Source organism: Marmota monax, unplaced genomic scaffold (assembly GCF_021218885.2).
Source record: "Marmota monax isolate L192 unplaced genomic scaffold, Marmota_monax_Labrador192_F-V1.1 WCK01_AAM20220418_F8-fsc00038, whole genome shotgun sequence".
NCBI lineage: Eukaryota > Metazoa > Chordata > Mammalia > Rodentia > Sciuridae > Marmota > Marmota monax.
In genome coordinates this window covers 9,385,542-9,403,602 of record NW_026692498.1, presented here as the reverse complement: position 1 = coordinate 9,403,602, position 18,061 = coordinate 9,385,542, and the positions used below count along the sequence as shown (strand labels likewise).

General features: G+C 35.7%; 1 protein-coding gene across 2 annotated transcripts in view; it reads right to left on the bottom strand.

The window, feature by feature from the left end:
* Nucleotides 1-338: 338 nt before the first annotated feature.
* LOC124093174 (steroid transmembrane transporter SLC22A24-like) overlaps nucleotides 339-18,061 on the bottom strand; it is a 33,727-nt gene continuing 16,004 nt past the window's right edge. The window contains exons 6-10 of one of the 2 annotated variants that reach the window (XM_046445459.2): nucleotides 16,225-16,340; nucleotides 7,787-8,001; nucleotides 6,065-6,173; nucleotides 5,418-5,621; nucleotides 339-4,521 (exon numbers count right to left, since the gene is read on the bottom strand). In XM_046445459.2, the coding sequence (XP_046301415.1) occupies nucleotides 4,461-4,521; nucleotides 5,418-5,621; nucleotides 6,065-6,173; nucleotides 7,787-8,001; nucleotides 16,225-16,340 (705 nt within the window). In that variant the 3' untranslated portion in view covers nucleotides 339-4,460. Of the gene's footprint in view, nucleotides 4,522-5,417; nucleotides 5,622-6,064; nucleotides 6,174-7,786; nucleotides 8,002-16,224; nucleotides 16,341-18,061 lie in introns of those variants that run through there. The other variant, XM_046445460.2, reaches the window with a different exon arrangement.

Genomic DNA, 18,061 nt, shown 5'->3' with positions numbered 1-18,061 from the left:
CACTTCCCACCAATGCCAGTACCTATCTTTTTAGGGTTATAACTAAGAAAGTTATTAATTTTTTGTTATCTACTTTTCTGTAGAACATAAAGCCATTAACTTGAATTTGAGGTGTATACACAATAATTACACATTAGTGTGTGAAATACTTTATATAAATAGTTATTACATTTCCAAGTACTGGAAACAATATCTGTGCTAAATTTATTTTGACTGAATGGAACAAAAGGGTTCAACCTTCAACTACAGAGGGTTGCACTAATAGTAAATCTCTTAAAGTCAAAAATATATTCCTCTACATTTTTATTTGCCACAGACTACACCATGTCCTGAGTAGATTCATTATGGGAAAAATGTCAATCACAGCTTTATTATCTTACTTTGGAAGGAAATAATGAGAAAACAACTTGGAAGGTAAGAATACATCTTTGATTTCAAATAAATGATGTTGATTTTTCTTCCTATCAAAAAATATAAATCAACTTATAATAAGTATATGTATCAAAAAAGTTTAGGTCAGATTGTGATAAATATACCTAAACCATTAGATAAATATATTTAATTTTGTTGGTGGGGACTGAACCCAAAGCCTTGTGCATGGGGGGCAAGCACTCTACCAACTGAGCTATATCCCAAGCCCAGATAAATATATCTAAACTATTCATCTATATATATTCATCAAATTCTAATAAGAGTTCCCATTGACATGGTGATTCTTGAATGGATGATATCACATACAAAGATGAGAAGATCTCTACTGTCCTATATACAATGACCTTTTCTTGTGGTGCTGGGGGTTGAACCCAGGGCTTGTGCATGCAAGGGAAGCACTCTACCAGCTAAGTTAGATATCCAGCCCTTTCCATATACTCTTTATCAATAAAAGGCTGGGCTTTACCAAAGGGCTGCAAAAGTTAATGGTTTAGATATATTTATCATAAACTGACCTAAACCTTTTCAAAAGGAAGAAAAGTTAACCTCACTTTTTTCAAAAAGTGAGAGATTTTTGCTACAGCCATGAATTCTTTAACATCTTGATTATTAACAAAATTAATAATCCTAGTTATTTTTAGGTTCTGATGCACTGAACATTTTTACAGAGTTTTTCTCTAGTTACAGAAGCCCTCTTTATGTCCACAACAGCTATTACAAACTCTATGTTAGCATAATAAGTGTTCCAGGGAAAACGAATTGACCTTCTGGCCATCAATATCCAACACTGGTAATGTGTATTTTTCACCATCCTCTCTTCTACATTACCTTTTATGGTAATATTTACAACTTAATTAACAGAAAGTTTGTAAATAATGTTGGTTTTCTCTGCATTATCCAACTCAACAATGATAACTGTGCTCCTGGCAATTAAATCATCTCCATGTCTGAGTGAATAGAATTCTCATTCTTGGGCAGTGGACCCTCTTCAGCCACCCAAGTTGCCTGTCTTCCTCTGGCTCAGGCTGAGGTTCAGGAAGAGACACCTCTGGTTTTCTGCTTCAGTCTGCGTGCTTCTAGGGAACTGGAGGGAGGCAAAAGCCTAGGCCACGTTGCTGCTGGCCAGGCCCCATCTGTGGCTTCATTTGACTCAGGGAGATTACTGCTACATTGTAAGCAGTGAGCCTCATAGACCACCACACTCCCCCAGATCCCCTCATTTAAAATTCCATTCAAATGATTATCTTTTACATCTTGCTAAGTCCATAACTTGTCTTTGTGAATAGTGTTGCAGTACACATAAGCATGCAGATATCTCATTGATAGAATGATATTCTTACTTTTGGATATATATATACCTATTGGTGAGATTACTGGATCATGGTGTAATTCTACTTTTAGTTTTTTGAGCACTCACCATGCCATTTTTCACAATAGCTATACCAGTTAATATTCCCATCAACAGTGTATGAAATTTAACCCTTCTCTGGATCTTGGCTAGCATTTGTAATTTTTGTCTTTTTGATAATATCCATTTTAACTGGGTGAAATGATATCTTATTGTAGTTTTGATTTGCATTTCCTTAACGACTAGTGTTGACCATTTGAGAAACATCTATTCAGACCATTTTCCTATTTTAAAGTCAGTTTTTCTATGTTATTGAGTGGTTATCACCCAATCATCACTGTTGGGTGTGTGAGAGACTCCCCACTGAAGTTAAGTTTCAGTCTTGCATAATCCCTTACCCCTCCCCTCCTCTCTAAAGGGTGCAAAGCTGAAGAGCATCAAATTCAAATAATTTCTCATCCAATCCCCATGAGACACAGTGTCTGCTAGCAGTTCCTGAGTCACCTTGCCAATCAGCACCCACCATGTCACCTATGCAAGCCTTCTTAAGCCGAAGTTTGCAAGCTCACACTCTCTGCCCTCTTTCTCTTCTTTCTCTCTTCTCTTTCTCTCTCTCTGCTCTCTTCCTCTCTGACCTCCTCCTCTCCTCTCTCAGCTCTCTGACTCCCCTTTTCTTCCCCTTTGGACAGACCCCCAATAAATCTCTTGGTTGAATCTCCATCTCGGGTGAGTCACTCACCTTTCAATCACCACTTTTTTGATGAGTAGTTTATGAATATTTTCTCCCATTTTGTAGGTTGCCTTGACTCTGTTGACTGATTCCTTTGCTGCACAGAAACTTCTTGGTTTGATATTATCTTGTCTAGTTTTGCTTTCACTGTTGGTGCATTGGGAGGATCTATCCAATTTTTTTTTTTCAATTTCAATGTCTTGAAGTGTTTTACAATCTTTTCTTCAAGGTATGTTCTTGGTGCCTTTGTAAAACATCAGATGTCTATAAATATGAGAATTAATTTCTGGATTTTCTGTTCTGTTCCACTGCTGTGTGTGTCTGTTTTTATACAAGTACCATATTCTTTTGATCACTATGGCTTTGCAATTTGTATTGAGATAATGTGTTGTATGAATTTTTATTTTACTATACCAAAACTACTAGCAGAATAAAGAATAGGTATAAGAATTTTTTGTTATTTTGGCAAGTAAAAGTTGGTATTTCATTTTAGTGTGTATTTATTTGATCACAAATTTAGAAATCTTTTCTTATACTTATTTTCAAGTGGCTTTTTTCCCTCTGAGAATTATTTGCTCTTGTTTTGCCACTTTTGCATTGAAGTATAATATTATTCCTAATTATATATTAAATAAATATACATATGTATATGTTGAAGTCATCAATCATATCAATAGTTATTTAGTATCTGATAATATGTATAATATTTTAAAGTGATTCATATTATTTGTTTAAAGTGTGAAGCCAGAAAGAATCCAGGGGAAAAACAATAAAATATAATCACAAATAGAATCATTACCAATATTTTTGTAAATTTATTCCAAGATAGCTAATTAATATTATTTACTACAGAATATTTCAATTGATAAGTGTTTTTTTGGTGCCAAAACTTTCATATATTAAGTGTTTATTTAATTGTTATTTAAGTGTTAATTTTTTGGAATTATTATGATTTGTGGTGGCATTTACTATGAATGTTTGGATTTCTGTAATTTGATAAAATGTAGCACATGTTTCATGATATATGATCCAGCCTCTTTGTTACTCCTTTTCCTTTTCTTGCTTTCAAATTTTATCTATTAAAAGTGACATACAAAATTATATGTATTTATTTTTGCAACATGATGGTTTGCAGTACATGTGCATTTTGTAATGATGAAATGTAACTTATTAACCATGTATTACCTCATTTCTTTGTGGTGATAGCACTCCACCATCATTTCAGCTTTTTTCAAGAATACAATATGCTGTCATTAACTATAGTCAATATTTTGCCCAATAGATCTCATTTACTTACTTCTCCTACCTAATTGTAATTTTGTATCTTTTGAACACTCCCACTACCCCAGTGCCCCTGTCTCTAGAAATCACCATCCTACTGTATTTTGAGATCATCATTTTCAGGTTTCACACATGGGTGAGTTATGTGGTATTTGTCATTCTCTGTTTGTACTTCCTACATCCCTTAACATAATCTCCTCCCTGTTCATTTGTGTTATTGCAAATGTCAGAATGTTCTTCATTTATGTGGTTGAGTAGTGTTCCATTTCATGTAATATAATACACTTTCTTAAACTATTCATCCTTTGAAGGACACCGAGGTGTGCTACAATTAACATGGAAGTGCAGGTATCTCTTTGGCATATAAAATCTCTTTTGGATATATACCAAGTAATGGGATTGCTGGATCATGGAAAAAAGGCTTCTTTTTCTATTATTAATTTCAAGATGAACTTCAAACTATTTTTGCAATGTCTTGCTTCAAACCAACAATTGTTTGGTGAAATTACATAAACTCATAAATTATTTTGAGAAAATTTATATATTGAGTGATTTTAGGTAGCATCCATTGGTCCATTAAATTTTTGACTAGTTTTATTGGCCTAAAGAAGAATCTTGACTTTTTAATTCCTTATTTTTTTCTTCCCTGGATCAACTCTTGGAAAGTTGTTAAAACTGTGTTACTTTTGTGGAAGTATCTTCCTGCTTTACTTTTCTTGAATATTTTGTGCTGGGAAGAAGAAGAAAAAAAGAAGCAAAGATGTAGAATAAGTGCACATATCCTCCATGCTAGATGATGAGCTTTGTATCAAGTTCTACATGATATTGTTCTATCTCAAGACTCCCTAGACACCAATGTGCTGGGAAAGGCCTTGATATCTATGAATGCCTGGGAAGACAGAGTTGAGTATTGCTACTCTTACCCTTGTCAATTTAGACATTTGGTCAATGAAATTTTTGGGGGAAAATATCAAAGGGAAAGTAAAAATTTCTAAGGGCACTTTTTCATTTTTCCTCATTTCAAATTCTGTCAGCCCATATCTTCAGTTTCTCTCTCTCCTTAAAATTTTCACTATATATGGCAATAAATTGAATTAAATCTTATAGAATCCACTTCCTTTAGATACAGTGTTATCTTTATAAGTAAGGTTGCTCTGTTTTAGTCCCACAATCCTTCCTGAATGATGCAGTAATCAGGTTTGTATCTTTGAGGCATGCTCATTTCCTCCCCATAATATATTGAGCACTCATTGGGCTGATGCCTGATAACATCACAAGTATGCGAATTAAGTATTTGAGTCTTCACATATTTACAAGAAAACACCAGAAGTGGGCTTTCCTTGAGGGCAGAGAGTGTGTGCCCTTCACAGTAGGGCTAATTTTGACCTTTTCACTATTAAAGGACTGGTGCAAGATGGTCTGTGTTATCTAGTCTCAAGAGGAGTGATACAGTTTTGTGGGTATATGAGAGCTACTACTGAATAAAAGACATGGGTCAAGCAGAAATAGCTCAGATCTGAGTCTATATGTAGGACAGATGGCTGCAAATGGTCATTAGCTTCCTCATCACAGAGCTATAGAACATAGCCACTTCCTATTCAGGTGATGATCATGGCATCTGCTTACTTATTTTCCACATCCTGGAGCGTGTTAACAAGAGGCTGATTCCTGGTTTCTGGAAGGGGCAAGATAACAAGGACAGCAAGGAGGGTGATGACTCCATAAATGATCCAGGGCAGACGGAGAGAATACCCCAGTAAGGTCATCAGGAGAGGAGCCAGTATTGCCCCTGTTCTCTGGAATCCTGAAACGATGCCTCCAAGAGTGGACCTTAGGATGAAAATAAAAAAACAAAGAAAATCTTGTACAAATCTGTATATATGCTGTCACTTGTCAACTCCATTTCATTTTGGGAGACAATACAGCAGAGTTATTGAACGCATGGGCTTTGACAACCAGCTCTTAATTGTGACATTGAGCACTATTGATTTCTAATTAATCAGTTTCATCATAATTAAAATAAGAATATTCATAGCACCAATCCTGTAGAGTGGCTCTTCAGATTAAGTGAAAAACTGCAGTAAGAGACTTGGCACATTGCGAGGCATAAAGTCTGTTTTAAATAATTGTGGATTATTAGTTGCTTTTAAAATGTATATTACAATTCATGTCTTGGAAACATGAAAAACCTCCATTTTATCCCTGAAGTAACTGTTAATTAGTTCAGAAAGTCCTTTTTGGAAAGCAGACAGAAGGTCTTTGAGCTCTTGTACCTGAATACAGTGGGGAGGAGCTCAATTTGGTGGAGAGTAAAACCAGTGCCGGCAGCAGAAACAGATCCAACTCCCAAGGTTGCTAAAGACACACGCAAAGTCTGCATTTCTGGAGAGAAGAGACCAGGGAGAATAAAAAAATCTTGGCTGAAGAAATCAGTCTTTCACTAACTAATTGTGAGGTGATTCTGTTGTAGGGTTTGCAGGTGAGAAACAAATGACAGACAAAATGCAACCTCTCAGAGATGATGGAGAGGTTGAAGAGCTGCTGAATGCCGGGCTGAAACACTGAACAAAAGGATCTAAATCTCTTGCTTCAATTTTCTCTGCACATTTGAGTATTGCTCATAATGGTGGGAATAGAGAAATCAGGAAATATTTGTTTTATTAATTCTGTCAATTTTTTTCATGGCATTTTCTGAAGGGCCTAGAACTATATGTGAACAAAAACTGAGGATTTTATGACCCGTTCTTGAACAGCTTTGTACTAAGAGTATGGTAACAATGTGTGATGTGGGGAAAGTCCTACTCCACATAGTGACAAAGGTATTGGACAATCTGAAGAGAGGCAAGTTCTAGGCAATAATTCAGGATTTTAACAGCCTGACATTAGAAAGTCTATTCAGAAGTGAATAATGTCATACTGGGTATTAATCACATACTTTTGAATTACTGAATTTACAGAGGTTAAAAAGATTATTTTAAATTCACTAAAATAACCAAAATAGGACTGTAAAAGAATACAGACAGTTCTCCTGAAAGGCGGGAAACTTCTGTTGGAGAGAAGAATGGAGACTTCCAGTCTGAAATCCTACAAAATATTTTCCTGCTCTGGGAACATGGTGGAGTATGGTGACCACTGAAATTCCCAAATCATTAATGAGATCATTTGGGTAAGTTAGTAAAATAGGTTGAGTTGTATTCTTAATCTGTTTCTAGTGTTTTTCCTAGAGCATTATTGCTATACATTATAGTGGGGTTCATTTTGGTACATTCCTAAGTGCATATGACATAATTTGTTCCATTTCAACCCCTAGTACTTCCCCTTTCACTCTCTTCCTCCATCTCTCTGATCCTCTATTCTACTGATCTTCCTTTCATTTATTTATTGTTTTTAATTGGTGCATTATAATTACACATAAAAGTAGAAGTCATTATTCATTTCTTCTCTAAGGCCAAATCACAAAGCCAATTAGAAGACATTAAGATTAAATTATTCTCTTACTCCTGCTGTGCTCTTGCTTTCTGTCTGAAGACAAGGGGCTTTTATTTCACTAAGTTCAAGAAGCCTTTCCTAAAAATGTATTGAGTTAGGGAGGCCTTAATAATCAGGAAGAATCCCAGGGAAAGTATCACATTCCCATTTAGAGATGCAATTGCATGGCCTACCCCCTCCAGGATTGTTATGAAAAGTGTCATTAGCCAGAGGCATGTGGTTAGCTCCTCTTCTAAAGACACTGTTTGAACCATTGCAACTGCTATTCAGGTTCATCTTGGATGTGGTCAGGACAGCTTTGTTTCTGAACCATACTTTAAGGACATAGGCACAGTTGGAGCCTAAGTCCTGCCAAGTGCTTGCCATAATCTGTTTCAACCCTTTATATTAACTGCAAAAATCCTTTAACTTTTAATGACATTTTTGTGGCATCAGACAGGTAAGATGATGTAATTCCTAAGGAATGAGGGAAACACTTTCTTTCCCCAAACCTTTGTCTCTCTCACCTTGAGGCAAAAATGTGTTGACCAGAATGGAGACTCCAGCCAGGAATGAGAACAATATCTGGTTTGTCCGACGACCCATGTAATTCAGAGTCCAAAGGGAAACAAATCTGGCTGTGAGCGTGATGGCTCCAAAGAGAACCTGGAACAGGAAGATATTGCTCCCCAGGTGCTGCAGGTTGAGGATGAGGCCATAAAAGGATACAGCATTTGAAAATCTGAAGTGAAAGGAGAAGAGACATCTAATAACATTTAGAGCCTAAGGAACATTCCCTAAGATTTTGAAGGAGACTCCTACATGATAATTATATTGGCCCAAGATGGTAAGTGTTCAATGATAATTATAGAATGGAATAATAGAACAATTGTTTTTAAGGCAGTGATCTTAAATTACCATAAAATTACCATGAGCTCTTTATTGCTATAATTTTTACTGAGGCCACAAAAAATATATAGCATATATACACATATTCCAGTAAAAGTTAATTTTTAACTGCTTAATTCTATGCAAAAAAGGTAATTTGAAATCTGAGATTATGGTTCAATTTAAGGGGATAAAGGAATGAACATAGATAGGGTTAGATATTGGAAATTAGGTAAATTGTTTCTTTGCAACAGTGAGTCTCTTTTCTTTGATCCCTGGTGTGGAGTCCTTTTTCACCTTAATCCTAGTAAGTAAGGGTGCAGGGCACTAGGGAGAATTTTCCATGTGTTTCCTGGTTTTAAGAGTATAATGACCTAGTCAGGTGCAGTGGTGTCAACCTAGCAATCCCAGTGACTCAGGAGACGAAAACAGGAGCATTGTATGTTCAAGGCCACCTTGGGAAACTTAGTGAGAGAATTACATTTATTGATTTGTATATGCTGAAACTAATTTGAATCCCTGGGATTAATTCAACTTGATCACAGTGTATAATCCCTTAATGTGTTTTCAAATTCGTTTTCCTAATATTTTTAGTAAAGATTTTTGTGTTTATATTCATCAGAGATGTTGGTCCATATATTTTCCTCAGGATAATACTGATACTGGTTTCAAGGAATTAATTTGGAAGTGTTATCTCCCTTTCTATTTTATGATATAATTTGATGATGATTGACATTAGTTGTCTTTGTTGAAAGCTTCTTTTATGTCTTCAATCTCATTCCCTGATAATGTTCTGATCAGGTTTTCTATATTCTCTTTTCTCAGTATGGATAAGTCATAGATGTCTAGTAATTGTCATTATCTTCTAGATTTTCCAGTTTATTGGAATATAAATTTTTAAAGTAGTCCCTAATGATCCTCTTGATTTCAAAAATGTTTGTAGTGATATTGCCTTTCTCATCACTAGTTTTATTGATTTGGGTCTCTAAACTCTTTCTTTTGGCTAGTTTGGCTATCAAAGTATCAATCTTTGAACTTTTCAAGGAATGAACTATTTGTTACATTGATACTCCCCCCACCCTACCCCACACTATTTCATTTATTTTGGCTCTGAACTTCTTTTTCTCATTTTGGGGTTAGTTTGTTCATGCTTTTATGGCACATTGAGATATAATATTAGATTGTTTATTTAGGATTTGTTTCTCTTTTTTTAATATAATCATCTACTTCTATAAAATAACTCTGCATAATGACCCAGAACTTTTTAATGTTGTATTACTATTTTTGTTTGATTCTAGAAATTGTTTTTATTATTTGTTGTTCAAAACTTTACAAAGCTCTTGACATATCATATTTCATACATTTGATTCAAGTGGATTATGAATTCCCATTTTTACCCCATATACAGATTGCAGAATCACATCGGTTACACATCCATGTTTTTACATACTGCAATACCATTGTATGTTGTATTCTGCTGCCCTTCCTATCCTCTACTATCCCCCCTCCCCACCCCTCCCCTCTCATCTTCTCTCTCTACCCCATCTAGAAATTTTAAAACTTTCTCTTATCATTTCATCTAAGACCTATTTCTTTTCAAAAGATAATTTTTATTCCCCATGTGCTTATGTAATTTTGTGTTTATTTCTAATTTAATTCCATTATGATCTGATAAGATAAAAGTAATTATATTGATCATTTTGTATTTTCAAACACTTGTTATGTGACTTAAAATATGATCTATTTTGGAGAATGTTCTATGAGCTATTGAGAAGAAAGTGAATTTGCTTGTTATTGGATGAAATAGCCTATAATTTTCTGTTGTGTGCATTTGATTTATGGTATTATTTAGATCAGAAGTGTTGTGTTTGTTGTTTTTGTTGGTGTAAGCAAAATACTTGACTAGAAAAATTTAGAGGAATAAAAGTTTACTTAGTCTCATAGTTTCAGAGGTTCAGTCCATGGTCAGCTATCTCCATTGCTCTGGGCCCACAATAAGGCAGAAAGAACATTATGAAAGAGGAATATTGTTCATATTGTGGTAGTTAGGAAACACAGAGAGACAAAGAGGGGCCAGGAAAGCCAGATATAGTTTCGAAGGTCACACCCTCAGAGACCTATTTTCACCAGCCATATCCCATCTGCCTGTCAGAACCACCTAGTTAGTCCATTCAAATTATTACCCAGATGGGGTGGTGGCACATGCCTATAATCACAGCTGCTTGGGAGGCTGAGGCAAGAGACAGTGTTTGGGTAGCTGTCAGGTATTCTGTGTGGGAGCTGCATCTGGGATTTCTGCTCAGGTGGGTGGATGAAATTTTATGTGGGTGCTGATGCCTATGGTCACTCTCAGACACCTGGTAGTCCTGCATGGGTGAGTATTTGGGAAACCTACTCTGATGTAGAGGCCTGAAGCCCTGCATGACACAGTACCATGATTCCTGTGCAAAAGCAGGAATGTTGCTCAAGAGAAGCAGTATTCTCATTTCTTGAATCACAGGTCATGGAGCAACACAGAATGCTTCCTCTGTCTGGCCTGCCATCTTGTATCCCTTGTGTAGTACTTCTTTAAGTATTTCCTGTAGTGCTCGGTTACAGATAATGAATTCTTTTATTTTATCATTATCTTGGGAAGTTTTTACTTTTTCTTCCATTGTGACTGATTGCTTTGTTGGCTATAGCAATCTTGATTGGCAATATTTTATTTCAGAGTTTGTATTATTTAATGCCAAGACCTCCTAGATTATAGGGTCTGAGCTAAATCATAATTATCCTTATTGGTTTACCTATAAATGTGACTCAACATTATTTTCTGGCAGCTTTTAAATTCTTTCTTTTGTCTCTATTTTTTAGTATTTAACTTATAATATGTCATAGAGAGATTCTTTTCTGGTCTTGTCTATTTTGGTCTCTACATGCCTCCAATATCTGGATATTCATCTCATACCCAAAGTTTCAAACATTTTCTTTTATTATGTCACTGAGTAGGTTATTAATGCTATTAGACTCTATCTTTTCTCATTACTCAATATCTATGGGCCTTCAATTCACTCTTATAATGTCGTAGAGATATTGTATATTGTTATTGTAGTTTCATTTTTTCTTAAATACTGTCTGAATGATGACATTACCTCTAAGGTTTGAGATTATATCTTCTACCTGCTCTAACATATTTAAAACACTTTAATTTCAGCTGTATTTTTTATTTGATTTACTTGCCTTTTATTTTCAAGATTTCTTCTCAGGTTTTTCAAGATCTCTATCTTTTTTTGGTTGAATTTCTCATTCATATTCTCTAATTCCTTCCTTAATTTATTCAGTTTTCCTGAATTTTCTTGGTATTCAATCCTATTTTTAAATAGTTATCTTTTTGAATTATTTATCCAGCATTTTATGTGATGCAATGTCTTTGGAGTCATTGCTTGTGAGTTTTACCTTTGGAGATTTCACTTTACCACAATTTTTCATATTTTCAGTTTTGAGGTTAGTGCATCTGTTGAGATGGATTTATCTTCCAATTTTATGTGAAGAACTTTGAAGGGTACAATCTTTTCTTGGTGAAGTGTTTTTGGATATCAGGGTGTTGTAAATTGTTGAATATATTTCCAGGTGTGTTTAATAGTATAGGTTTCCTGGTACTTGTTTTGCAATGTATTTTAGTACTTCCCCTCTTCCCCAGTGGAGGTAACCCAACACAGTAGCTGCCCAACACAGGTGTGCAGTGTGACCAGGGCCCACCTATGGGAGCTCTGGGGTGAGAGTTTCCTCAATTGTGAACTGGTAAGGGAGAGGGATATGGGGCTAAAGTTTGGAGCCTAACAGAGAGACCAGGAACTGGGAAATCTCCAGGCAAGATAGGAAGATAGGACTGGGCACTCAGGTCATACAAGGAGTCCCAAAAGGTGAGGTGAAGTCTCTCTGCAGGGACTGGTGGATGCTATTCCCCTCTCCAGGTGCCCTGCACCAGGACCAGTCTTCCCACCTAGGTTACCTCCACCACTCTGAGGGCAGAGACACCAGCTTACAACAGACAACCTCACCTATTGGATGAGAAGAGAAGCAGGAAAGATACAGATCTCTAAAGCTAGCAACAAACCTGGTTTTTCCTTCAAGTTTTTTTTTTTCTTCTACCCCTCTATTCTCTGGCACTCACATCCCCAACATATGTGAAACCAAGAACTTTGCATGAAATAGGATTTGAGGACTGAGTCATCTGAATAATATAATATAGAGGTGTTGAATATGCTCCCTTTTTTCTTTTTCTTTTTCTTCTTTCACTTTTCTTTCCCCCTTCAAATTTTACTATTTTAACATCTGTATTTTTCTGAATACATATGTGTGATTTTATGTACTCCACTGTCTTCCCACGTATTTGTCTACCCTAAATTACTTCCTGTCTATTCCCTTGATACTAACCCTCTTCTTAGATTTCTCTTTTGCACTTCCTAAGATACTAGCTCTTTATCCTCACATCCTACCTCCTCAGCTTATCGTCCTATGCTCCACCCCAGTTCATTGTCCACCATCAGAAACTGGAAATCTTTTTACAAAATTACTGATTATATTTTAGATAATAATTGAATGCAACAATTCCGGACATTGAGACTAAACTTTAAATGTCTTAATAACAACAAATTGATCAAAAGTGTTATATAGTTGATATTGGGATCTGTTAACATTGTACTTTCCCACAAAGGAGAGGTCTTGGAACCCTGCAAGAGCAGTATAAACTTATAGGGTAAAAACAACAACACATCAGACCCTCAGAGCTGGAAAGGAAGACACAAGAGCAACATGAAAAGACAAGGAAAGAAAGTGCCCCAAACAAATGAAGACATCACATCATTAGAATCATTGGCAGCCACAGCAAAAGAAATTACAGAGAAGGGAGTTTAGGATTGGCATGGTTAAAATGTTCTGTGAACTCAAGGAAGATATAAGAGAGCAAATACAGGCAATGAAAGATCACTTTGACAAATACAGGAAGCAAAAATTACCTCAATAGGTAACAGAGGTTCGAAAAAAAAAAAAAAGAACAGAAATCCTTGAAATGAAAGAAACAATAAACCAAATTAAAAGCTCAAATGAAAGCATCACCAGCAGAGTAGACCACTTGGAAGACAGGACATTAGATAATGAGGATAAAATATATAAAGTTGAAAAGAACATAGACCACACAGTGATAATGGTAAGAAACCATGAACAGAAGTTCAAGAAATATGGGATAGCATAAAAAGACCAAATTTAAGAGTTATTAGGATACAGGAAGGCATACAGGTACAAACCAAAGGAATGAACAATCTATTCAGTGAAATAATATTAGAAAACTTTCTAAACATGTAGAATGAATTGGAAGTCCAAATTCAAAAAGCCTACAGGATGCTGAATGTACAAAATCAGAACAGATCCACAATAAGTCACATTAAAATAAAAAGGCCCAACATACAGAATAAGAAGAGAATTTTAAAAGTCACAAGAGGAAGGAATTAGATTACATATGGGGGAAACCAATTAGGATAATGGCAGATTTTTCAACACAGACCTTGAAAGCTAGAAGATTTTGGGAACAACATATATCAAGCTTAGTATACTCCAATAGTGTTTATTGCATTGGAGATGGAGAATTCCACTTTCTATGAGATCCCAAAAGAGGGAGGTCCTTCTGGTAAGTCAGGAAATTGTGTTATATACACAAGGGCATAAGGAGTATACCCTCTGTGATTGCTTTTCTGGACTTGATAATTCTGTATATATTAAAGGGGTATAGGAACAATCTATTTTGAAACGCTTCATAGATGTGGTATTCACAGTCTTTGTGTTATTTCTCTTTGCTTTTTCTATGAGAAAATATGTTTATGAGTGAGCACTGAGTCCCCGTAGTCTTTCCTGGTTGTCAGTTTGGGGGTTCTCTCCTACTCTTTGTGATATTGTGTTGCTGAAGTTTGAGTGAGTTAGGTAATATATGGAAGAAAATGTGCTGTCTTCTAAATGGGTAGAGTGTGTGGCTCAGAAGCATAATATCTACCCAATGAAGTTAAAGTGTTATACCAGATCTCTAGCATCTCACAGAAAAAGAAAAATAAATAACAGCAACAATAGTAGCAAACAATATATAGAATTAAAATGAATACCAGATGCCAACTATGACATTTTAAGCACTAATAGCCACAAAACAGGAATGGTGGGGTCAAAAGTTAGCAACAGCAAAAATTACAATCTAGCAACTAGATTTTTCACTAAAGGAAATACCAGGTTTCAACTATGACTTCCAAAATGATAATAACTGTAACAATATGAATGGTGTGGGCATAAATTACATAAAATAGTGTTAAAATATGGGAAAATTTTGGTTCATTAAGAGAAAATATGGGAAAAGTGAAAATAAAGATTGGAATATGATAAAGAACAGAAATAAAACAGAAGAGAGGCATAAAGCCCAAAAAGAAAGAGGAAATTTTTTTTAAAAAAATGAAATAAGGTGGAGAGAGAGAGAGGGATGGGGGTGGAGAGTGAGAGAGACAGAGACACAGAGAGAGAGAGAGAGAGAGAGAGAGAGAGAGAGAGAGAACAGAAAAATTTTAGTATTTGAAGGAGAATATAGGACAGAGAGTCACAATAGCAAAAAAAAGAAGAAAAGAAAAGAAAAATAAGAAAAAACCTCACTAACCCTAAAAAAATAATAAAATAAAAATCTGGTAAAATATGAAAAAGAAAATGTATATACATACATACATTCACACATATTTATGTATACATATAAACCAAACTGCAAATACAACTGGAAGAACAAAAAATTTGTCAACAATGGATGAAAGAATTGTCTTCATTGTGGTGGTTGAAACTGACCAAGGATGCATATTTACTACAAATGCCAGACTGCTCTTCCTTCCATTTCTTCCTGGTGTATGTGCATTTTATAGCAAAGATTTGGGGATTATTAGCCCTTTTTCCTTTTTCTTAATTGATATACCTAGAACCAAATATGGAGTGGTTGGACTCAATGCTCATTGAAATGACTCTTAGATTTTAAGTTCATCAGTACAAGGTAGTATGTATGAGAAATACCATGTGTTGGAATATTGTCTAAAAAGACTAGGTCAAAGTGTGCTTAGGGCAGAGATGAGGCAAGGATCTAAATGGAAAGTTCCCACAGTTGGGATCTATCCATTATTTGTCATATTCTGGAGATATTAGTAAAAGAAACCAATAAGATCAGGTAGATGGCAATCTATTCTGGTTGTCCCAATCCCACACACTTCTTGATAAATTTCACTCAGAAGGTAACCAAGTTTCCTGGGTGGAGTGGGCACAGCAGGTCACACTTCACCACCCAGGACTATGACCTTCCAAGGTTTACAATCCTTGAATGTAATCATGCCTGCCTGTTTGGCTTCCTAAATATCTTCAACTGATTAAATGAGTCGCCAGACTCCATGGGAAAGTAAGTTGCACTCCTCTCTATATCCCTGCACTGAATTCTTCTATGTGCCTGTTTCAACAGCATGTATTCTAGACCTTATGGTAGATGCCATCCAATCTTTTCTTTTGGTTCCTGTAGCAAAGGTGTTCCCCACAACTAGTATGACTTCCATGAGTTGGCTTCCCACTTTGGCTCTCTCCTCCCAACTTGCGAAATACCGAGCAATTTTGAATCACCAACTCCAAGTGTAGACTCAGAGTAAGCTAATTTCAGGCTGTCTTTCTGTCCTCTGGGTATCTCCATGCCAATTTATTCTGCTTTTTAAAAATCTTTTTGTCACACCCCTCCCCTGCGTGGTGTAGCCACAATGTCTTGGCACTGATATACTCTTTCATGTCCTCCATTTGAAATGTCAGTACTTCTCGGCCTCTCCAAATCTCTGACTGTCCATTATTGAATTTTAGTGAATTCCCTTAAACATCTACCTCACTGAGAAACAGTATTCCCATTGATTCAATTCAAAGCCATAGAGAAACTGGGAGGTGCAACCTTTCTCTATTCTACCATATTTGTCCCTCATGGCTAATATTTTTTGAAAGGAGGAATGTGGTTGCATCTTAAACATTTTGAAGTTACTAAACACCAGATGGAACTTACCTGAAAAGGCACAAGCAGCATGTTCTCATAATCACTTTGGGTGCATGGAACAATTGAAAAACAGACGGTTTGACCTGGACTGCATCCAACTCCTTCTGTATGGTGGATTTCACAAACTTAAACAACAAAACAACAGGTATTTATAGTATGTCAATAATGGACATGTATAGTGGTAAGTACTAGAGGATATACTCACTATCTTTGAAACCTCTGACTCGTTGGGAATATGGATGCTAAATGATCTACCTCATGTACAAAGGGATTGGGGAGAATGAAAACTATCTATGAATAAAGCCAGTACTTAGTTTATGAGAGGAAAAAAGGATTAACCAAAAGATTTGCACTGTAAATTGAAAACAATGAAAAGGTACTTGTTTAAGGATTTGAACTTTCTTTCCTATTCACTGGAAATGAGAATTTCCCCTCATTGTTAGAATTAGAGTTTATCTCTGTAAATCAATGGATTTTATAAAATCTAGGTCCACTTTATGATTTGGTTCCAAGTAGACCATTTCTGGGTATTGTAGGCATGCTGCCTCCACTCATGATTGGAGTGTACAGAGTTAAAGGAGTGTAAAAATTAGGGTATCTATTGTTAGAGTATGATTTGCACTCAGGCCAGATGTTATAGCAGATGAAATTTGGTGAAATTCCAAGTGAAACATAATAGTTGCAAAAACATTTGGTTTCAGGGTTAGAACTTTTAGGCCTGACACTACTGTTACTTTATATTTTGGAGAAGGTTGGTCAATAGGTACATAAGTGTTCTGTTCTGGTGTTCTATGGTACAACAGGGTGTATATTGATAATGATAACATATTCTGTATTTCCAGAAATGCTAGAATAAAGAATTTTGAATGTTCTCAGTACAAAGAATAAATATTTTAGATGATAGATATCCTTACTCCAAGTTGAACATTACACAATGTATCCATGCATCAGAATGTCACATAATATCACCAAGTATGTAAATTTATCATGCATCAGTTAAAAAGTGAAAGTAGCCCCTCACGTTCTTACTGGAGTTATTAAAGATAACTCTTTAAAGATACGCAGTATTTTCATGATATAAATATCATATGTATTCAGCACAAGAGAAGGCACTTAATAATTTTCAAAATAGTAATAAATTATTTCTGATAATAAAAATACAGTGAGCTGTGCATGGTGGCACATGCCTGTAATCCCAGCAGATTAAGAGGGTGTGGCAGGAGAATTGCAAGTTCAATGCCAGCCTCAGCAACTTAGTGAGACAATAAGCAACTTATCTAGATTCTCTCTCAAAATAAAATATATAAAGGGCCTGGAATGTGGCTCAGTGGTTAAGCACCCTGGCTTCAATCCCTGGTGCAGAACAAACAAATCAACTCTCCCAAAGCAGACCAAAACAAAACAAAACAAAAACAATCAAACAAACAAAACAAAACAAACAATCACCACCCCCCCACACACACACAAAGAAAAAACCCTATAGTGACTTAGCACAGGACGCCACAGACAATTTTTTTCCCCTGAGCTCCAGTAAACAAATATTTTAGGCCATACAGGCAATGATTTTTATTGCAACTGATTAATTATGATGCTGTAGCACAAAACAGTCATTCATAATACAAAATCAACTGGGTTTGGCTATGTTTCAATAATATTTTATTTACAAAAACAGGTATTATTCTGGAAAGAGTTTTCTAATCTCTGGTTAGTGGATGCTGTTGTATCCTACTCACATGTTTTATTCACTTCTCCAGCTTCTGGGAGTGTTGATGGCTGGTTGTTGTGGCCCCCACTGGTTATTGCACTTAGATAAAGAAAATCTCCTCAACCAATGCCAGACCCTTGT